This window comes from Bos grunniens, chromosome 24 (genome assembly GCF_055505025.1).
Source record: "Bos grunniens cultivar Pamir isolate PY7600 chromosome 24, Bosgru_T2T1.0, whole genome shotgun sequence".
In the NCBI taxonomy this organism is placed as follows: domain Eukaryota; kingdom Metazoa; phylum Chordata; class Mammalia; order Artiodactyla; family Bovidae; genus Bos; species Bos grunniens.
This window is the reverse complement of record NC_141188.1, coordinates 23784205-23808260: the sequence shown is the minus strand read 5'-3', so window position 1 is coordinate 23808260 and position 24056 is coordinate 23784205. Positions and strand designations below refer to the sequence as shown.

General features: G+C 40.0%; 1 protein-coding gene across 46 annotated transcripts in view; it reads left to right on the top strand.

Moving 5' to 3' along the window:
• DTNA (dystrobrevin alpha) overlaps positions 1-24056 on the top strand; it is a 456419-nt gene that overhangs the window by 383076 nt on the left and 49287 nt on the right. For 11 of the 46 annotated variants that reach the window (XM_086372799.1, XM_086372779.1, XM_086372786.1 and 8 more), the window contains 2 exons: positions 6274-6351; positions 6905-6997. The exons of 26 other annotated variants lie outside the window; for them this stretch is intronic. In XM_086372799.1, coding sequence (XP_086228925.1) covers positions 6274-6351; positions 6905-6997 — 171 coding nt within the window. The remainder of the gene's footprint in view (positions 1-6273; positions 6352-6904; positions 6998-24056) is intronic. 9 more of the 46 variants (XM_086372796.1, XM_086372810.1, XM_086372782.1 and 6 more) reach the window with 1 other exon arrangement.

Sequence of the window (24056 nt, the reverse complement as noted above, 5' to 3'; positions counted from 1 at the left end):
GTACATATGGGGAAGATAGGCTGCCTAACCACGCATTTCCCAAATCCTGATTCTTTTCAATGAAATAGCATTTGCAAGTTATTTTTGTTGGTTGACTGGTTGGTCAGTTGGTTGATTTGCTTGGATTTTCAACCACAGAAAGGCTAGTTCTCTGTGTCCCGTTTCATTTTTTCAAATGAAACTTTGCCTTCCCAAAGAGTCTTGACCTAACAATCCAGATTTTTAATCTGATGTATAATATTCAAACTAAACTTGAAGCATTTATGCTTTGGTAATCAAAAGCGAATAGAAACAAAACTGAGGTACTGAATTCAGCCTTTGCTTCTGAAAATCAGTTTTCTTCATAGTTAATATTTTCTGAGATTAAAGCCTTTTCCTTTTCAGTCAGGAAAGTAGATAAATTTATAAATCAGCATCATAAAAACAGATATACACTTAGAAATCAACCACCTGAAGATTTCTTCTTTCTTTTTATTCTTTAGGGTCATGTTGTATGAAATTTGAAATAAACACTCTGCAAATATTTATCCCATGTAGCTTTCTTTATTCCCAGAGTTCCACTGAGATGCTAGATTTTTTTCAAACTTGAATTAAACTGGTCTTTGAACTCAACTCTGTTCCCTATACTAAAATGTTAGTGTATAATTAAATATGCAGTCACCTCTTCTTCACTCTTACTAGAGTTGCTTAGTTGCTGTCTGTGTGTGCCCCATACCCAACAAACGTTTTAGGCTTCTCTTGGCAAAAATACAATTGATAACAGCTTGATATTATCTGGGGAACACAGTAAATGTAGTGAATCACATATGACCTAGAATTCTTATTATTTCTTCCATGGTACCTGCTTAAAATGGTCTGACTTTCATGCCAGCCTAAATTGATGACAACTCATTTTCCCACTGAGACGCTGAGCTATTTTTATGCATGTTTGCTGATTTGCATGTGGAAGATATTTTACATTTCACATCAAAGATATTGAAGGCTAGAAACGAAAGGAAACAAGAGTTGTAAACAAATTATCTCTTGAAAAACCTGACTTGTGGACTCTTTTTTATTGTATTTAAATTAGTTTGATGACCTTGGCATAGTCTGTGTTAATTACAGTGATAAGCAAAATATTATTCCCAACTGACAGATAAGGAGGAAGCCACGTTTACAAGTCATTCTTCATAACCCCAAACACTAAAAAAATTATCAATTATTTAAGAATCAATAAAAAAGGAAATATCTGTTCTTAACTTATCATGGTTCAAATATCATTTTCCATTTAACCATTGTAATGATAATTATACATAATTTGTTTACATTATATTATTGCTCTAGGCAAGACTTTTATTTAAATCTTGTTACTTTCATGTTAAATAAAAGAGAAATATTTGGCTACAGCTACTGTAATAGCACAGCATAAGCAGAAGTGGTTTTTAAAACTATATGGCAGGTCTAAGCAAAAACCCAAGGAGCATTTGTTTGTGGTTTTGTTACCTAGCTTGTGTGCATGCATGCTAAGTCACTTCAGTCGTGTCTGACTCTATGCAAACCCTATAGACCATAGCCCCCCAGGCTCCTCTGTCCTTGGGATTCTCCAGGCAAGAATCCTGGAGCGGGTTGCCATGCTCTCCTCTGGGGGATCTTCCCAACCCAGGGAGCGAACCAAGGTCTCTTAAGACTCCTGCATTGACAGGCAAGTTCTTTACCCCTAATGCCACTAGAATACCAAAATGTTTGCATTTAAGAAAAAATCCTGACATCAGTTGTCATCCTCTGAAACTAAAGGGTGGATTTAAATAAATAAATATAAAATATTTTGAAATCGTCTATCCTTCCAGAACCCATTGTGTCAGAGTGTGTGTGTGTGTAAAAATTTTTGGAAGAAGACAATTTATCTTTTTATATGTTCTTTCCCTATATTCCCTATAGAGTATAAAAAGGAATTGGTGAAAAAATAAGAGAATTTTTTAGAAAAGAATAATCTAAAGGATTATTTCCAGCCTCTTTTCTTTCAGCAGAACACATGAAATTCAAATTTCACCTGGTCATACCTCCTGGCTATGATTGTCCCCACACCTAGTAATGAAAAAATGTGTGCAGAAGGAAGTCTTTATACAGTGGCAGGGCCTGGTGAAAAGAAAATAAGGATAATAAGAGAAAGAGGCATGTGTACACACAATCTTAGGATGGTAGCTTTGCTTCTCCTTGGGATTCAGATTAGATAAGATTCATCACCCACAGTTGAAAGGAGCCCCGGGTAGTTTCCAGTTTCAGAGCTAAAAAGGAGGAAGGCATTTAAATTTAAAGACGAGCCATGCAGAAGATGGAGAAGCTCCAAGAGCTAGCAGTACAGAAGAGCCATTGGAATGTTTGACATCCCAGAAGCAGTCACTTCTTAAAAAAAAAAAAAAAAACATTTTTTTATTGGAGGATAACTGCTTTACAATGTTATGTTGGTTTCTGCTGTATAGCAATGTGAGATCAGCCATAAGTATACAGACAATAGCCAGAGAATGGAAGCAACCTAGATGTCCATCAGCAGATGAATGAATAAAGAAGTTGTGGTATATATATACAATGGAAGACTCGTTGGAAAAGACCCTGATGTTGGGAAAGATTGAGGGCAGGAGGAGAAGGGAGCAACAGAGGATGAGATGGTTGGATGGTATCACCAACTCAATGGACATGAGTTTGAGCAAGCTATGGGAGATGGTGAAGGACAGGAAAGCCTGGCATGCTGCAGTCCATGGGGTCACAAAGAGTTGGACACAACTGAGAGCCTGAACAACAAATATACAATGGAATATTACTCATCCATAAAAAGGAACAAATTGAGTCAGTTGAAATGAAGTGGATGAACCTAGAGTCTGTGAAGTAAGAGTGAAGTTAAGTCAGAAAGAGAAAAGCAAATATCATATATTAACACATATATATGGAATCACTTCTTGATAAGGCTCTAGGTTCCAGTGTTATCAGATCCCAGAGGCCACAGTGAATTGGAAGTATCACCAATCTTCTCCAAGCAAACTGCCAGAGCTACAAAATGAAAGTTTAAATATCAAAATTACTCTATGAAATATCGTGAGGGTACATTGCTTTAAAGAGATCATCAAAAACTACTTGATGTCACTACCTTGACAACAATTCAGGAGAAAATTTGTGTCACTTTGCCTCCTTTCTTCAAGCTCCTTGTGAGCTGCAGAAGCTATTCTGGTAAAGATACTTCAGATGAAAATTCTTTATAGACCCAAGTTTTAAGTGAAACCTGCCTCTTTGTCTGCTTTCTCAGTTCTTGATCCATTTCATTTGAGTGCCTTTTTTCCCCTGTTTGCATCATTCACTTGGCTTCCTCTATATTATTTTTTAAATTTATTTAATTTTCTCTTTTGGTCATGCCACATGGCATGTGGGAATCTTAGTTCCCTGACCAGACATCAAACTCACACCCCCTGCACTGGTAGCAGAGTCTTAACCACTGGACCACCAGGGGAGTCCCTTGGCTTCCTCTATCCATGGTCATAGTTTTGGCCTCCCAGGAATAAGTGATGAGGAGAAGAATTCGAGGTACTAGGTAGTATAGAAACCATGTGGACAGTGAGAACCAAAAGTCAGAAATGCTCTTGGCACTAGATGCTAAGAACTGTAGCAAAATAAGATGAACAGTTTATTTCCACAAACTCATAAATGTAGAGAATGTCATCCCTATATATACCAAGAACTACTTTCCCTAGGGATTCATGTGGGAAAGGAAAGGAACATGAAAGGAATTCAATGATGCCTTTGAACCAGCACTGGCAAGGGCCAAGGCAAAGAAAATGGCGACAAAAAGACAAGAGATGTGTATGTACATCTGCCAGTCCCTTTGAGGAAGGAAGGGCTGGGAAAGAGCAAGGCGGACAGGCAAGTGGAGGTGAGGAAGGAGAGAAGGGCCCAAAGCATTGGAGAGACAGAAAGAGTGAGCCATCAAAGGAGAATCTGGGCAACTGCTTGCTTTCTGCTGCCAACCCTGCACCATCGTGATGTCAACAGGTCTCCTCCAGTGCCCAGGCTTGCCAGTGACACCCAGCTTTGTTAACACATCACCTTTCTCCCCTAAGGCATCACCAGAGTAATTTGTAACAAACACATCCTCCTGGTTGATCCTCCCATGTTTCTTTTTCTTTCCTTCTTGCACACTCATCATCAGAGGTTGTGACTGTGTAATTATTAGGCCTTTGATTTAAGGAAATAGCACAATTTCTGGGACTGAAGGTTCAAAGTAGCATATGTAACAAAGCAGAGAAATAGTTTCAATTGGAGGGAAGAATTTTGACTATTTCATAGTGTTTTGAGTGGTTTTACAGGGATCTGTCCATGGGGTTTTCCAAGTAAGAGTACTGGAGTGGGGTGCTTTCTCCAAATAGGTAGATCTATTTTGTGTTATTTAAAAAAAAAAATGTTGAGGGAGATGACTGGGCAGTGGTAGGATTGTAGTTACTGGATAATGAGCGTAGAGGGCTTTGCTGTCTTGGCGGGATGGTGGGAAAACTCCAATGGCTTAAAGTGGTTGTTTGGCCCTGACAGCATGTTTCATAGTCTCAGAAGCTGAAAATCAATATGCTGTTACAAAAGCTTAGCTTCATCAGAAAAGTTAATTCTCCTAGAGCATTAATTTCATTTTTAAAGTCAGTTTTGTTTGTGTGCAGTTGTACTTTTTGAGTAATAGGTACAGTCCTGAAAAGCTGAATGAAGTCATATTTAACAAACCCATGACTACCTACTCTATAGTAGATATTTTTTATACATAAAATTTGTTTTTAAATTTACTATAAGCCATACTATTTAAGGCATCTTTGTAGTATATATTATTGTAAATTACAAGAATTTCAGTTATAATATGCATAATTTTAATGTGATATTCATTTATAAATTGCTATATTTTGTGCTCTGTAGTCTGAAAAAGTGGTACTTTGTAGTAAAACCTTAAAACTTTTAAAGTTTTTGAGATTTTTAGTTGCTTTATTTAGCCATTCTTACATTTATGGGCTTCCCTGGTATCTCAGATAATAAAGAATCTACCTGCAATGCAGGAGATCAAACCTGGGTTTGATCCCTGGGTTGGGAAGATCCCCTGGAGAAGGGAATGGCTACCCACTCCAGTATTCTTGCCTGGAAAATTCCTTGGACAGAGGAGCCTGGTGGGCTACAGTCCATGGGGTTGCAAAGAATCAGACACGATTGAGCAGCTATCACTTTCACTTTGACAGTTTCATATTACATTAAGAAACTTTGGAAAAGTTGGGGAAGTTTGTGGTGAAAAATCCAATAATTTCTATCCAAGTAATTAAACACTTGGTATTCAAACAGTCACACAGTTAATTTTTTTATTCTCCATGAAGGGAGAAAGGGATAGTTTTAAGTACATCAGTGTTGCAGGGCAAATTCTTAGCCTACAAAAGAACAAACTCTCTTTAAGCATATTACAAGCACAATTATAATACTAAGAATCAATATATTTCTCGATGAAGCATGCATATTCATTATAGTAAATCTTGGGTGACTTTGGCTTGGCCACACGTTATTAGTTATTATTTATATTTCTATGTATTCTTTAATAAAACTACATTAAGCTGTCATAAAATTACCAATTAAATGAATGTTCTTCCTAGTAAATATAAAATAATAAGAATTTGCTCTTGGTGGGCCTCTCTTCACCAGTTATAGACACAAAGTGTATGAATATATACATTTATAAGGCTCAAAGGTTTATTTCTCTGGAAGTTTTCCTTGCAGCTTCACAGCCAAGGTCAGGTGATTTGTGCCTGAAGTAGGAAAACACTTTTAATATGACACCAATCTCTAACTAGGTAATTTTCAATTCTCTGTTCAATACAGACAATCAGAGAATAGAGAGCAGGCTGCAGAAGTCAGCTTCTTGTGTGGGGTCTGAAGGCTGGCTGGACTTAGTGAACTACTCCACTGAACACAAGATAGTCTGTGAGGAATGCTGAATGAATGAATTGTCATTGTGTCTAGGCATATGCAATCTATTTGTTAGGCAAATAGCAGAGGTCAAATCTGGGATCACAGTGGGGCTTGTGTAATTGTAATTACAGTTCTCAGGCCAGGTTGCTACTTCTAGCCCAACTCTGAGGAAATCTAAAAACATCTTGAACTTTTCAAAGTAATCAAAGAGCTGTCCAAGTGGAGCTTGGATGTAGTCTTGGGAGTTTCTGTTGCCAGTTTCTGTTCTCGAATGCATTGCCGTGTTTACGCTCTTCTTGGCTTTCCCATCTTATTAACCAGCTCTCCTCCCAAGGACAGTGAAGTCGAGCAGAGCAAACTGCTGGCTAGGGCTGCTCCAGCTTTGCTGAAGGGCAAAGGGTAAGTTAAAGCCAGAGTGTGCTGGAACCCTGAATTAACTGAACTAAAAATGCAGATTTCTTGTGTCAAAGATGCTTTGTGTTTGAAAGACCATCTTTGATTTAGCCAAAGCAGCTTCATCATAACCCCATTAACAGCACCAAGTAGTTATTTTGAGTAGACACATCTGTGTTGTTACTTACTTTCCCTGATTTCCCTGTTAAAATGACTAAGCTTCAGATTTGATCTTCCAAAATATAATCTTTGCTTACAACCTATTTCAGTGTATTTACTGTACAGATGAATTACTTGGACTTAGTGGTTTGAAGAGTGCAGATCTGCATTCTTAAAAGTGACAACCTAAGTGGAAGTCTTTTTTTAAGTGAGTGAAATGGCACTGTGAATTTCATTGCTTGGATTTTGCTTGTGTTTTTTCATAGAACATCGCTTAGTTTTCCTTTACCTGCTTGGTCTTCTAAATGCCCTTACTACCACAGACTCACTCCTGCCTGCCCCACTTATTTCTGTCTACCTCTCCTAACAACATCCTTTCTTTCCTCCTGCCCTGTTTCAGGATAAAGTACAGCCTGAATGTGGCAGACAGGCTAGCTGATGAACATGTTCTCATCGGGTTGTATGTCAACATGCTCCGGAACAACCCATCATGGTTAGTGCAGGTTTGGCTGCTTGACTGTCCTGAGAGAGGGGAACAGTCTGATCTCTTGACAAGCAGTCTCAGCAAGGGGCAAAGTCACTGGATGGCAGAGGTGTCACTCAAGTATTTTTTTAACCAATTCAATTAAAATATCTTGTGATATTACTTTGGACACTGCCCATTAATGTACCATAGAATTCACATTTTTGCTAATATCTTAGCTAAAGCACAAGTTGTGTAAATGGGTGCTGTTCTAAATATTAACATCTAGAGAAATCCAGGACTCTGGGTCCCTCTGGTCAATTCTGTGTTATATGTGCCATATCAAATTACTGCACGATGGTGATGCAAGAATTTGTCTTATTCCGAGGACTTGTGTGTTTCTGCCAATTTGGAGAACAATGCTCCATTCTCTTAAGATGTGGAAAAGAAATAGGATAAGATCATACCATGGAAATCATTTCCTGAACAATGATAACATTGGGAGATATTGTCTTTCAACTCTTCTCTTACAAATGTTTCAGTGTACTCATCCTGATAGATGCAAAGCTTACTTTCAAATGTGTTAAATGTGTGAATTCAGATAAAGTATTAGAATAACGGCATTCTTAGAGTTTTCCCTTTCTATTTTAGGGAATGTGTGACATAGGAGATTCCTGCCATTGGTGCAAGTTAGTTAATAATAAATGTACATTTTCAGTTTGAATGGAAATAAATGGACACACTGTATAATTATCCTATGTTTCATCCTAGTTTAGACAACTGTTTTACAAACATGTTTTGCAAACCAGTTCCTTATAAGTATTTGATTTTATTTAATAACTCTAATATAATTTCTCTGAACTAAGAGCCTATGGATTTGTTTGTAGTCATAACTGTTTAGGGGTTAAATTTCCTCTAAAATTGATTCCCTTTCTTCTACTGTGTCACAGAAAACATCCTTGAAACATTTGGCATCACTCTCACCACTTGGTATTGTTAACCACTTCTTTGTTTCTAGAACTTTCCTCTCTTGACTGCTTCTGATGCCTTAGAAATATTTTTTGAAAGATTACCACATGAGTTTAAGTGATACATTGAACATTTATTTGTTTTAATAGTTATATATTTATCTTCAGATCAGATCAGATCAGTCGCTCAGTCGTGTCTGACTCTTTGCAACCCCATAAATCGCAGCACGCCAGGCCTCCCTGTCCATCATCAACTCCTGGAGTTCACTCAGACTCACGTCCATTGAGTCAGTGATACCATCTAGCCATCTCATCCTCTGTCGTCCCCTTCTCCTCCTGCCCCCAATCCCTCCCAGCATCAGACTCTTTTCCAATGAGTCAACTCTTCACATGAGGTGGCCAAAGTACTGGAGTTTCAGCTTTAGCATCATTCCTTCCAAAGAAATCCCAGGGCTGATCTCCTTCAGAATGGACTGGTTGGATCTCCTTGCAGTCCAAGGGACTCTCAAGACTCTTCTCCAACACCACAGTGCAAAAGCATCAATTCTTCGATGCTCAGCCTTCTTCACAGTCCAACTCTCACATCCATACATGACCACAGGAAAAACCATAGCCCTGACTAGATGAACCTTTGTTGGCTAAGTAATGTCTCTGCTCATGAACATGCTATCTAGTTTGGTCATAACTTTCCTTCCAAGGAGTAAGAGTCTTTTAATTTCATGGCTGCAGTCACCATCTGTAGTGATTTTGGAGCCCCCAAAAATAAAGTCTGACACTGTTTCCACTGTTTCCCCATCTATTTCCCATGAAGTGATGGGACCAGATGCCATGATCTTCGTCTTCTGAATGTTGAGCTTTAAGTCAACTTTTTCACTCTCCACTTTCACTTTCATCAAGAGGCTTTTGAGTTCCTCTTCACTTTCTGCCATAAGGGTGGTGTCATCTGCATATCTGAGGTTATTGATATTTCTCCCGGCAATCTTGATTCCAGCTTGTGTTTCTTCCAGTCCAGCGTTTCTCATGATGTACTCTGCATATAAGTTAAATAAACAGGGTGACAGTATACAGCCTTGACGAACTCCTTTTCCTATTTGGAACCAGTCTGTTGTTCCATGTCCAGTTCTAACTGTGGCTTCCTGACCTGCATACAAATTTCTCAAGAGGCAGATCAGGTGGTCTGGTATTCCCATCTCTTTCAGAATTTTCCACAGTTTATTGTCATCCACACAGTCAAAGGCTTTGGCATAGTCAATAAAGCAGAAATAGATGTTTTTCTGGAACTCTCTTGCTTTTTCCATGATCCAGCAGATGTTGGCAATTTGATGTCTTGTTCCTCTGCCTTTTCTAAAACCACCTTGAACATCAGGAACATATCTATCTTAATTTGTATTTAATATTCATATGTGTGTGTGTATATATATATATATAAAATCAGCATATTGGTTTAATTTTATACTATATCCTTCTGTTTTGGGAGATAAAGATGCACTCTTCAGCTAAACCCATCTCTTTATTCAAATTTTCCCAGTTTGTAAATCAAACAGTTACTTTTCTTTCTTACATCTATCTCTACCTCCCAAAACTACAGTGGAAAGAGTAATGGTTTTCATCTTACTCCCAATGAATTTGGACCACCCCCAGTGTTATACAGTAGCTGAAACAACAGAACTAAATGCTTAAATTACCTCCCCCCAAAAAATCTGTGTTGGGAATCTTCAAAGCAAGATATAGTAAAGAGCCAATCATGTCTGAAGGCAATGCCGAGATCTCACACATGTCCTCCCCCGAAATTCTAAATACATTCCAATTATTTCTACAGCTCTTCTTTGACCTTTTCTTAATTAAAGTTGTAACAGAGAAATCTCTGAAGAGGAGAGCACAGAGTTTGACACTCCCAGCCCTTTTCCCTCCTCCAGTGGTTAATCATATTGACTTGATGGCCACTTAAGACCATAAACCTGTCTCAGCAGAGACACCTTACATCGACTTGATGAAAGCTAGATGTGATTTGTATTTTGAAAACAAAGCAGAATTTAAGACTGATCAATGAAGCCAACTCCATTTTAATAACTCCTACTCTCCATAATTCTCATCCCTGTTTTCCATCCTTAAAAAATTCCAGCTTCTCTTTTCTCATTTTCCCCCTCCCTTTCCTTTATTGTAATTAATTGCTAATGATTCCCACACCTGCCAGGATTCTGTAAGTGATGAAGTGATCTCTCCTCTCCTTTATTATCATCATAGCTATGATGCTTTACTGTCATTCAACTATAGTGAGATCTAGAATGATGGTAACCACAAGAGTTACTTTTCTTTAAGTATATGAAGCATATGATTGTGTTTTTATTTTGTTTTTGTTTTTTATTATTTTTATTGGAGTATAATTGCTTTACAATGTTGTATTAGTTTCTACTCTACAGCAAAGTGAATCAGCTATACATGCATCCCCTCTTTTTTAATTTCCTTCCCATTTAGGTCAGACAAAGCATTGAGTAGAATTCCCTGTGCTATATAGTAGGTTCTCATTAATTATCTATTTTATGAAATTGAAAGTGTTAGTTGCTCAGTCATGTCCAACCCTTTGCAACCCCATGAACTATAGCCCGCCAGGCTCCTCTGTCCATGGAATTCTCCAAGCAAGAATATTTGAGTGGGTTGCCATGCCCTTCTCCATGGGGTCATCCCCACCCAAGGATCAACCCAGGCCTCCCGCATTACAGGCAGATTCTTTACCTTCTGAGCCACCAGGGGAGTAGATAGTATCAGCAGTGTATATATGTCAAGCCCAAGAGCTACCGTTTTTTAAAGCATTTGCCTCACAATAAGCATTGTGTTTAAAACTTTATTTACATAATTTCCCCTGGTCCTTAAATAAGCCTGTAGAGTAAATACTCTCATCCCCATTTTATCAATTGGTAAAGGTACCAATTCGGAGAGTCTACATGATTCTCTCACAGACATGAATCCACTACACAGTGGGGCAGGGATTTCTACCTTCATCTACTTGATCCCAAGCTCATAACCACTATGCTACATTGCCTTTTATAGAGCCTACATAAATGCATGCTCTCCAGAAAGCTCTTTTAGACACTCCGCACTGTATCCACCACATCTCTATTTACTAAAATTGCATATCCTACTATATTATTTTTATTTCATTTTAAGAGATATTTTGAGCATATACTAGTAAAAGGAATTGTTAACAAATTATCATTTATGTATTTAGTTCTGCACATTGTGATTTCTCATTTTAATTATAAGCTTCAAAAGGACAAAGCTTTTCAGTCTCTTGGACCTCATGACAACAGCCAGAATATCAATAATAAATTTTACATTTATGAAGTGCTTAAAAAATTACAAAGCCCTTTCCCACACATTATTTCATCTGCTTGTCAAAGCCCATAAGTTTTGATATTATTATTTCCATCTCATTGATAAGCAGATGCCGGTTCCAAGACATCAAGAGACTTATCCAAGGTCACTTGCCAGCAAGGTCTTCTAATACTGACAAAATAATTCGTTTTCTACCTCATTCCTCAGTCTTCATGTCTGTGCATCCTTCATGAGATGGTCTATAAACAGGAATCTAATAGTTGTTCTTGATTAAAAGGTATGTTTTTGTGATTATCCATATATGCTGCTAATTCACTCTAGGTGAGGGCATTTTCCCCTATATCTATTTTCCCCTGTATCTACTTAACATAATGGGAAACTGACTCATTTGTAAACAGTCTGCTGCTAAATTCAAGGTATACTTTTGTGTCCTTGCTGGTTCTGATGTCAGATAAGCCAAACAAATAAACTGCAGCTCAAGGGAGAATTCCTGCTGTCTTCCTAATTCCTAAGTGAAGTTTTAAAACCCTTAGTGGTTTTCAAGCACCTTCTTCAGAGGTGGAGGAGGGGTCTCAGAGTCACACAGTGAGGGCTTTTACTGGCCTCCCCTAAAGCTTCCCCAGGCTTGCTGGTGGTTTATAGGACAATGGTGGCAGGCACGCCAAGGGATATAGGAAACCAATCCAGACCTCACAACTCTAACCGTAATTATAAACCTTGGTGCTTACCAGTCAGACATTTCTGGTGTGTTTCTTTCAACTCTGAAAAAATGGGCTTCCCCTGTGGCTCAGAGGTAGAGAATCCACCTGTAATGCAAGAGCCACAGGAGACATGGGTTCAATCCCTGGGCCAGGATGAACCCCTGGAGGAGGGCACAGCAACCCACTCCAGTATTCTTGCCCAGAGAATCCCATGGACAGAGGAACCTGGTGGGCTGCAGCCCATGGGGTCTCAAAGAGTTGGACACAACTGAAGCAGCTTAGCACGCGCTTGAGGGAAGGAGGCAGCACAGTGTAGGCTACCGTCTATACTCTGATGGCATGGTCCATTGCTCTCACTTTGTCAGGCCCCTGATCTCATATAACTGGGTTAAAATTTGTCCTGCTTATTGTTTTTCTCAAGTAGACGAAATTGGACATTTTGATGCCTATTTCTGGGTTTCACATATCAGGTCTAAATAGTCACTGGCTCACTTGCTCCCTTTTTTTTTTTTTTTTTTTTTGGAGCACCATACAGCTTGTGGGATCTTAGTTCCCCAAGCAAGGATTGAACCCATGCTCCCTGCAGTGAAAATACAGAGTCCTAACCACTGGGCCGCCAGGAAATTCCTTTGCCTCCTTTAATAGATTGCTATGATACTTAAGTTCACAGCTTAGACCACTCCCCAGGGCTGTAGGTCTGTGTGTGATCTAACCTGCGCTTTCCCCTCTCCCAGCCTCAGCTCCCTCAGGGTTTTCCCGCTCAACCACAATACTTATTAGTCACATCAGTTTTGGATCAGTTCCTTGAAGATACTCCTAAAACTGCCTCAATGACCATGATACTAGCTTTTCCCTATGCCTAGAACATTCTTCCCCATTTTCCTCCTGCCCTTTCCTTCCACACACATGAATTTTCTCCTTCTCTGACTTCCAAATACTGATTAAAGGTACCTACCTCCTCAGGTAGGTCTCCCACATTAGTGATCATGGGGTACTGCGTATTTCATTCCTGTCATAACTGTAATCATTCATTGCTTGGTTGGTTGGTTCACCACCTACCTTCCACTTACAGGGCAGACCTTCTCAGACTCATTCACCACCATCTTTGTGGCATCAGCACAGTGCCTGGCATACCATAGATGTCCAGTAAAGGCCCACTGGGGTTGGAGACTATTGATAGTACTATAGACATAAAATTCCCTCTCACTGTAAACAAAATTTGTGATGAGTCCTCAGGAAAAAAATTCTCCCTATAAAAATAATTTCTGCTATTAAGAAAAAAACCACCTATTATAAATTAGCCCTGAAATTAGTATAAGAGTATAAAGTAGGTTGTTGTGGTCACAGCAAACTGTGGAAAATTCTTAAAGAGATGGGAACACCAGACCACATGACCTGCCTTCTGAGAAATCTGTATGCAGGTCAAGAAGCAACAGTTAGAAATGTACATGGAACAACAGATTGGTTCCAAACGGGAAAGGAGCACATCAAGGCTATATATTGTCACCCTGCTTATTTAACTTATATGCAGAGTACATCATGTAAAATGCTGGGATGGATGAAGCACAAGCTGGAATCAAGATTGCCGGGGAAAATATCAATAACCTCAAATATGCAGAGGACACCACCCATATGGCAGAAAGCAAAGAACTAAAGAGCTTCTTGATGAAAGTGAGAGGAGAGTGAAAAAGCTGGCTTAAAACTCAACATTCAGAAAACCAAGATCATGGCATCTGGTCCCATCACGTCATGGCAAATAGATGGGAAAACAGTGGAAACAGTGAGAGACTTTATTTTGTTGAGCTCCAAAATCACTGCAGATGGTGACTGCAGCCATGAAATTAAAAGATTCTTGTTCCTTGGAAGAAAAGTTATGACCAACCTAGACAGCATAGACATTACTTTCTCAACAAAGGTCCATTTAGTCAAAGCTGTGGTTTTTGTACAGTTTCCAAACTCATGTCCATTGAGTTGGTGATGCCATCCAGCCATCTCATCCTCTGTCATCCCCTTCTCCTCCTGCCCTCAATCCCTTCCAGCATAGATGGTTTTTCACATCTCTCATGGATGTGAGAGTTGGACTATAAAGAAAGCTGAGCACTGAAGAATTTATATTTTTGAACTGTGGTATTGGAGAAGACTCTTGAAAGTCTCTTGGACTACAAGGAAATCCAACCAGTCCATAAAGGAAATCAGTCCTGAATATTCATTGGAAGGACTGATGCTGAAGCTGAAACTCCAATACTTTGGCCACCTGGTGTGAAGAACTGACTCATTGGAAAAGACTCTAATGCTAGGAAAGATTGAAGGCAGGAGGAGAAGGGGATGACAGAAGATGAGATGGTTGGATGGCATCGCTGACTTGATGGACATGAGTTTGAGCAAGCTCCAGAAGTTGGTGATGGACAGGGAAGCCTGGTGTGCTGCACTCCATGGTGTCACAAAGAGATGGGCAGAACTGAGCAACTAAACTGAACTGATAAACTAGGTGAAAAGTCAAGTGTTAAACTTGACTTAGGTAGAGGAGATAAATGTGGATGAAGATTATCAGCAGCAATTCACTGATGTGGCAAAAGCAGCTAATAAGGAACAAAAAAATAATTAAAGTGATACTGGGCAAAAATAAATTTCTAATGTCCTCTGATCTTTTCGACTTTGTGCTAGTTCACTATGGCTACTAAAACAAAATACCACAGACTGTGTGATTTGAACAACGGTTTATTTTCTTATGGTTCTGGAAGATGAAAGTCCAAGATGATGGAGCCAGCAGTGCTGTTTCTCCTGAGGCCTCTCTCCTTGGCCTGCAGATGGCTGTCATCTTTCCGTGTCCCCACAAGCACGTTTTCTCTGAACATGTACATCCCTGGTATCTCTTCCTCTTCTCATAAGGACTCCAGTCATATTGGATTACGTCCCACCCTTAGGACCTCAGTTCAGTTCAGTTCAGTTCAGTCACTCAGCTGTGTGTGACTCTTTGCGACCCCATGAATCATAGCACACCAGGCCTCCCTGTCCATCACCAACTCCGGAGTTCACCCAAACTCATGTCCATCGAGTCGGTGACGGCATCCAGCCATCTCATCCTCTGTCATCCCCTTCTCCTCCTGCCCTCAATCCCTTCCAGCATCAGGGTCTTTTCCAATGAGTCAACTCTTCGCATGAGGTGGCCAAGGTATTGCAGTTTCAGCTTTAGCATCAGTCCTTCCAGTGAACAGCCCGGAGTGATCTCTTTTAGGATGGATCTGGTTGGATGACTGGTTGGATCTCCTTGCAGTCCAAGAGACTCTCAAGAGTCTTCTCCAACACCACAGTTCAAAAGCATCAATTCTTTGGCGCTCAGGTTTCTTCACGGTCCAACTCTCACATCCATACATGACCACTAGAAAAACCATAGCCCTGACTAGATGGACCTTTGTTGGCAATGTCTCTGCTTTTTAGTATGCTATCTAGGTTGCTCATAACTTTCCTTCCAAGGAGTAAAAGTCTTTTAATTTCATGGCTGCAATCACAATCTGCAGTGATTTTGGAGCCCAAAAAAAATCAAGTCTGACACTGTTTCCCCATCTATTTCCCATGACGTGATGGGACCAGATGCCATGATCTGAGTTTTCTGAATGTTGAGCTTTAAGCCAACTTTTTCACTCTCCTCTTTCACGTTCATCAAGAGGCTTTTTAGTTCCTCTTCACTTTCTGCTATAAGGGTGGTGTCATCTACATATCTGAGGTTATTGATATTTCTCCTGGCAATCTTGATTCCAGCTTGTGCTTCCTCCAGCCCAGCATTTCTCATGATGTACTCTGTGTAGAAGTTAAATAAGCAGGGTGACAATATACAGCCTTGACGAACTCCTTTTCCTATTTGGAACCAGTCTGTTGTTCCATGTCCAGTTCTAACTGTTGCTTCTTAACTTGCATACAGGTTTTTCAAGAGGCAGATCAGGTGGTCTGGTATTCCCATCTCTTTCAGAATTTTCCACAGTTTATTGTGATCCACACAGTCTAAGGCTTTGGCATAGTGAATAAAGCGGAAATAGATGTTTTTCTGGAACTCTCTTGCTTTTTCTATGATCCAGTGGATGTTAGCAATTTGATCTTTGGTTCCTCTGCCTTTTCTAAAACCAGCTTGAACATCTGGAAGTTCACAGTTCACGTATTGCTGAAGCCTGGCTTGGAGAATTTTGAGCGTTACTTTATTACCACGTGTTGCTACTGCTACTGCTGCTAAGTCGCTTCAGTCGTGTCTGACTCTGTGCGACCCCACAGACGGCAGCCCACCAGGCTCCCCCGTCCCTGGGATTCTCCAGGCAAGAATACTGGAGTGGGTTGCCATTTCCTTCTCCAATGCATGAAAGTGAAAATTGAAAGTGAAGTCGCTCAGTCGTGTCCAACTCTTAGCGACCCCATGGACTGCAGCCTATCAGACTCCTCCACCCATGGGATTTTCCAGGCAAGAGTACTGGAGTGGGTTGCCATTGCCTTCTCTGTGGTGTGGTAGTTTGAGCATTCCTTGGCATTGCCTTTCTTTGGGATTGGAATGAAAACTGACCTTTTCCAGTCTTGTGGCCACTGCTGAGTTTTCCAAATTTGCTGGCATATTGAGTGCAGCACTTTCACAGCATCATCTTTCAGGATTTGGAATAGCTCAACTGGAATTCCATCACCTCCACTAGCTTTGTTCGTAGTGATGCTTTCTAAGGCCCACTTGACCTCACATTCCATAATGTCTGGCTATAGGTCAGTGATCACACCATCGTGATTATCTGGGTCGTGAAGATCTTTTTTGAACAGTTCTTCTGTGTATTCTTGCCACCTCTTCTTAATATCTTCTGCTTCTGTTAGGTCCATACAATTTCTGTCCTTTATCGAGCCCATCTTTGCATGAAATATTCCCTTGGTATCTCTAATTTTCTTGAAGAGAACTCTAGTCTTTCCCATTCTGTTGTTTTCCTCTAATGCTTTGCATTGATCACTGAAGAAGGCTTTCTTATCTCTTCTTGCTATTCTTTGGAACTCTGCATTCAGGTGCTTATATCTTTCCTTTTCTCCTTTGCTTTTCACTTCTCTTCTTTTCACAGCTATTTGTAAGGCCTCCCCAGACAGCCATTTTGCTTTTTTGCATTTCTTTTCCATGGGGATGGAAAAGAAATTTTCCATTTCTTTTCTCAGGATTTTCTTGATCCCTGTCTCCTGTACAATGTCACGAACCTCATTCCATAGTTCATCAGGCACTCTATCAGATCTAGTCCCTTAAATCTATTTCTCACTTCCACTGTATAATCAGAAGGGATTTGATTTAGGTCATACCTGAATGGTCTAGTGGTTTTCCCCACTTTCTTCAATTTAAGTCTAAATTTGGCAATAAGGAGCTCATGATCTGAGGCACAATCATCTCCTGGTTTTGTTTTTGCTGACTGTATAGAGCTTCTCCATGTCTGGCTGCAAAGAATATAATCAATCTGATTTCAGTGTTGACCATCTGGTGATGTCCATGTATAGAATCTTCTCTTGTGTTGTTGGAAGAGGGTGTTTGCTATGACCACTGTGTTCTCTTGGCAAAACGCTATTAGCCTTTGTGCTGCATCATTCTGTACTCCAAGGCCAAATTTGCCTGTTACTCCAGGTGTTTCTTGACTTCCTACTTTTGCATTCTAGTCCCCTATAATGAAAAGGACATCTTTTTGGGGTGTTAGTTCTAAAAGGTCTTGTAGGTCTTCATAGAACCATTCAACTGCAGCTTCTTCAGCATTACTGGTTGGGGCATAGGCTTGGATTACTGTGATATTGAATGGTTTGCCTTGGTAACGAACAGAGATCATTCTGTCGTTTTTGAGATTGCATCCAAGTACTGCATTTTGGACTCTTTTGTTGACCATGATGGCCACTCCATTTCTTCTAAGGGATTCCTGCCCACAGTAGTAGATATAATGGCCATCTGAGTTAAATTCACCCATTCCAGTCCATTTTAGTTCACTGATTCCTAGAATGTCGATGTTCACTCTTGCCATCTCTTGTTTGACCACTTCCAATTTGCCTTGATTCATCGACCTAACATTGTAAATCGACCTAATATTGTAAAGAGCAATATTGCTCTTTACACCATCAGACCTTGCTTCTATCACCAGTCACATCCACAGCTGGGTATTGTTTTTCTTTGGCTCCATCCCTTCATTCTTTCTGGAGTTATTTCTCCACTGATCTCCAGTAGCATATTGGGCACCTACTGACTTGGGGAGTTCCTCTTTCAGTATCCTATCACTTTGCCTTTTCATACTGTTCATGGGGTTCTCAAGGCAAGAATACTGAAGTTGTTTGCCATTCCCTTCTCCAGTGGACCACATTCTGTCAGACCTCTCCACCATGACCCACCCATCTTGGGTGGCCCCACACGGCATGGCTTAGTTTCATTGAGTTAGACAAGGTTGTGGTCCGTGTGATTAGATTGACTAGTTTTCTGTGATTATGGTTTCAGTGTGTCTGCCCTCTGATGCCCTCTCGCAACACCTACCGTCTTACTTGGATTTCTCTTACTTTGGACGAGGGGTAGCTCCTCACGGCCGCCCCTCCTGACCTTGAACGTGGAGTAGCTCCTGTCGGCCCTCCTGCGCCCGTGCAACCCCTGCTCCTTGGATGTGTGGTTGCTCCTTTCGGCTGCCACCCCTGGCCTTGGACCTGGGGTACCTCCTCAGTGTCCTAAAATGTGGACCTGAAGAATGTCACACACACCAGTGCATGTATCTGCATGAACTGCATTGTACTCACAGGGGTTTTCTCAGCATAATCAATCAGATGATAAATTGATTTTTAAGATGAGTTCACTTTCCTGTTATAAATTCTAGTATATTTTATGTTTCCATGGAAAATGAGAGTGACACTACCAATCTGCTGAGGTTATTGATGTAGATGAGCTAGTATGGTACTGGGAACACAGGAATAATTCAGTGTTAGTTACTCACTTAATTTTGAATAGGGTTGAAGGCACATAAGTTAGATTTTAAATCCCATTTTGTAAAACCAGTCCATTGTAATATGATAAAAATAAGCACTGTTAGCTCGTGGATCGTCATCAATATTGTTGAGCTGATGAACTTTAGAGTGTGCTCTCTCCAAATGTGCTAAAATAAAGAATGCAGAATGGGACATGGTCACATATGTTGCTTGATAATTTGTATAAATGGGACATTTTTATTAAAAATTCATGGCACTTTGCAGTTTGCATACAGAAATAAGAGAAGACTGTCACTGTTAAGCTTATACTTTCCTTTATTTAGGAAATTAGAGATATAAAGACTACCTATTGCTTCTATAAAATACTTCATTGATTCTGCTAAACTGTTTTTCTTCTTTTTGATGTAACCTAGAATACTGACCAGTAACCAATCACGTTTTCTTGAGCAAAAAAGCCTGATTTATAGATAAGGATGTGATGGTGCAAAAAAGGTATACCAAATACTATTATCTGTTATAGGTAAGAGTTAAAAAGGATACTTCAATCAGCCTTACCATGTACCCTGTCATGGCTGTAAATGCTTTACATGGTCATCCTCCCAATAAGCCATGTAGTAAGTTTATACATGAGAATACATAAACTTTTTTATCAGATCAGATCAGTCGCTCAGTCGCGTCTGACTCTTTGCAACGCCATGAATCGCAGCACGCCAGGCCTCCCTGTCCATCACCAACTCCCGGAGTTCACCCAGACTCACGTCCATCGAGTCAGTGATGCCATCCAGCCATCTCATCCTCTGTCGTCCCCTTCTCCTCCTGCCCCCAATCCCTCCCAGCATCAGAGTCTTTTCCAATGAATCAACTCTTGTCATGAGGTGTCCAAAGTACTGGAGTTTCAGCTTTAGCATCATTCCTTCCAAAGAACACCCAGGGCTGATCTCCTTCAGAATGGACTGGTTGGATCTCCTTGCAGTCCAAGCGACTCTCAAGAGTCTTCTCCAACACCACAGTTCAAAAGCATCAATTCTTCAGTGCTCAGCCTTCTTCACAGTCCAAGTCTCACATCCATACATGACCACAGGAAAAACCATAGCCTTGACTAGACGAACCTTTGTTGGCAAAGTAATGTCTCTGCTTTTGAATATGCTATCTAGGTTGGTCATAACTTTCCTTCCAAGGAGTGAGCGTCTTTTAATTTCATGGCTGCAGTCACCATCTGTAGTGATTTTGGAGCCCAGAAAAATAAAGTCTGACACTGTTTCCATTTTTTCCCCATCTATTTCCCATGAAGTGGTGAGACCAGATGCCATGATCTTCATTTTCTGAATGTTGAGCTTTAAGCCAACTTTTTCACTCTCCACTTTCACTTTTATCAAGAGGCTTTTTAGTTCCTCTTCACTTTCTGCCATAAGGGTGGTGTCATCTGCATATCTGAGGTTATTGATATTTCTCCTGGCAATCTTGATTCCAGCTTGTGTTTCTTCCAGTCCAGCGTTTCTCATGATGTACTCTGCATATAAGTTAAATAATATACAGGGTGACAATATACGGCCTTGACGAACTCCTTTTCCTATTTGGAGCCAGGCTGTTGTTCCATGTCCAGTTCTAACTGTGGCTTCCTGACCTGCATACAAATTTCTCAAGAGGCAGATCAGGTGATCTGGTATTCCCATCTCTTTCAGAATTTTCCACAGTTTATTGTGATCCACACAGTCAAAGGCTTTGGCATAGTCAATAAAGCAGAAATAGATGTTTTTCTGGAACTCTCTTGCTTTTTCTATGATCCAGCGGATGTTGGCAATTTGATCTCTGGTTCCTCTGCCTTTTCTAAAACCAGCTTGAACATCAGGAAGTTCACAGTTCACATATTGCTGAAGCCTGGCTTGGAGAATTTTGAGCATTACTTTACTAGCATGTGAGATGAGTGCAATTGTGCGGTAGTTTGAGCATTCTTTGGCATTGCCTTTCTTTGGGATTGGAATGAAAACTGACTTTTCCAGTCCTGTGGCCACTGCTGAGTTTTCCAAATTTGCTGGCATATTGAGTGCAGCACTTTCACAGCATCATCTTTCAGGATTTGGAATAGCTCAACTGGAATTCCATCACCTCCACTAGCTTTGTTCGTAGTGATGCTTTCTAAGGCCCACTTGACTTTACATTCCAGGATGTCTGGCTCTAGGTGAGGGATCACACCATCGTGATTATCTGAGTCGTGAAGCTCTTTTTTGTACCGTTCTTCTGTGTATTCTTGCCATCTCTTCTTAATATCTTCTGCTTCTGTTAGGTCCATACCAATTTTGTCCTTTATGAAGCTCATCTTTGCATGAAATGTTCCTTTGGTATCTCTGATTTTCTTGAAGAGATCCCTAGTCTTTCCCATTCTGTTGTTTTCCTCTATTTCTTTGCATTAATCACTGAAGAAGGCTTTCTTATCTCTTCTTGCTATTCTTTGGAACTCTGCATTCAGGTGCTTATATCTTTCCTTTTCTCCTTTGCTTTTCACTTCTCTTCTTTTCACAGCTATTTTTAAGGCCTCCCCAGACAGCCATTTTGCTTTTTTGTATTTCTTTTCTATGGGAATGGTGTTGATCCCTGTCTCCTGTACAATGTCACGAACCTCAGTCCATAGTTCATCAGGCACTCTATCTATCAGATCTAGTCCCTTAAATCTATTTCTCACTTCCACTGTATAATCAGAAGGGATTTGATTTAGGTCATGCCTGAATGGTCTAGTGGTTTTCCCTACTTTCTTCAATTTAAGTCTGAATTTGGCAATAAGGAGTTCATGGTCTGAGCCACAGTCAGCTCCTGGTCTTGTTTTTGCTGACTGTGTAGAGCTTCTCCATCTTTGGCTTCAAAGAATATAATCAATCTGATTTCAGTGTTGACCATCTGGTGATGTCCATGTATAGAGTCTTCTCTTGTGTTTTTGGAAGAGGGTGTTTGTTATGACCAGTGCATTTTCTTGGCAAAACTCTATTAGTCTCTGCCCTGCTTCATTCTGTATTCCAAGGCCAAATTTGCCTGTTACTCCAGGTGTTTCTTGACTTTTTTATAGATGAGAAAATTATGGCACAGAGAGGTTAAGTGATCTTTGCAGGGTCACACAGCTAGTAATTGAGACAGCTAAGGTTTGCATCCAGAAATCATCCAGTCCAACCTCATACCCACTCTTGTATAACACTGCTGCCAGCTATTCACCCTTCCTTAAGTGTAAGCATTTTTTTTGAGTGGGAGCTTACCTCTTTGACACCATCTGCAATCTAACCTTTAAAACAACAACAAAGTGTGAGCCAAAAGAGAATTTGCCATTATTAAAGAGGTGGGATGAGAAAGATCTACTGTTGATAAATACAAATTAATACAATGACATTTCCATGAACTTAAACACCTATACAAAGCAGATAAGGAATCTGTATGCAGCCATAAAATGTATCTTCATTTTTAACTCTGCCAAACATAAATAATTAGTTGGATTTTAGATGGCATGGCTAGTGTTAAAGCACAGTATTTTATCTGTATTCTTCTGATTTTCTCAAAGTGTTGAGAATGTATACAGAGCCAAATAGGATTCAAAAGAGGTGGTCCAAAGACCATGACATTGCAAGCCTAAATGAGCTAACCTCTATTTGTTCTTTTGTCCAACTGAGTCTTGGGCAGTTCCTGTTTCAAGCACTGTGCTAAACACTCAGTTCCAAGGGTAAAAAGATTGAAGCATTCTGGTTTCAGAGAAGTCACAGTTTAATTAAGGATAAAGGCAATTATTATAAAATGCAAAGAGATAACAGTTATAATAAGACCAGTGCAGTGCAAAGTGCTATGGAATATATAAGAAGCAATAGATCTGAATTTGGGGGTTGGACAAGAGGGCAGGAAATGACAAAGTCAATACCATAACAAAGAGAAATTAGCCAAGTGGAAATGGGTGGAAGAGGCAGAGAGATTGTTTAGAGCAGAGAGAATATGGTGCATTTGAGCTTAAATGTGGTAAAGCCATGGGTTAAAAGATGAAGCTGGACTATGCAGGACCTTAGAAGTCTTCTTTAGGAGTTTGAACAATGAGAACCTATTGAAGAATGTTCTGTATAGGAATGCTTCAACCAACCTCACTTTTGAAAGATCGATGACTCTAGGACAGAAAATGAATTGGAAGAAAGAATAACTCAAATCAGAGTAAATATTGAGAGGACTTCACACTCATTCAGGATAAGATGACAGTGGCCTGGGCCACATCAGGGGCAACTGGAATTGAAGGAAATGGAAGAATTTGAGAGTGTGTAGAGGTAGAAGGCATAGCCTTGGTGGACAATTATAACATAGTGGGTTATCAAAGTCAAGGTCTTGACAAAGGAGTTTGAAGGCACCCCTAAAGAGAAGGCTTTCTTATTGTAAGTTATTATTATCATTATTATTATCATCCATGAAAATTCCTATGGCATTTTGCTCTCAGCCAACTGTCAAAGATAAGGAAACGTCATCCTCCCCTTGTGTGTGTGTATGTGTGTGTGTGTGTGTGTTAGTCACTCAGTCACATCCAACTCTTTCCAACCCCATGGACTGTAGCCCACCAGGCTTCTCTGTCCATGGAATTCTCCAGGCAAGAACACTAAAGTGGGTAGCCATCCCCTTCTCCAGGGGATCTTCCCAACATAGGGATCAAATCCAGGTCTCCTGCATTGCAGGCAGGTTCTTTACCATCTGAGCCACTAGGGAAGAAGATTCTTATGGCATTTTGCTCTTAACCAACTGTGAAAGATAAGGAAAAAGTCATCCTCCCCTTAAGTAATAACTAGTAATGCCTTCTCAGGCAGTAATCTTCCTAATAGCTATTTGCATTTTAATAAAAGAGCAGTCATACTTAATGACCATAAAAAGTAATCTCTAGTGATAAAGTTTCTGTCACCATTCAGACAAATGGAAAAAATACTAAGGAAAAATGAAGAGGTATTTCTGGTGCCCTTTGGATCACCTTATTGTTTGTATCATTTTAACATAGGTGAATCTTTTTATGACCCAAGTTTAGACAAATACATTTTTTTACATTTATTCTTTTTTTTTTTTTTTTGCTGCATGTCTTATAGAATTTTAGATCCTCAACCAGGGATTGAATGACCCTGAGCCCTCAGCAGTGAGAGTGTGAAG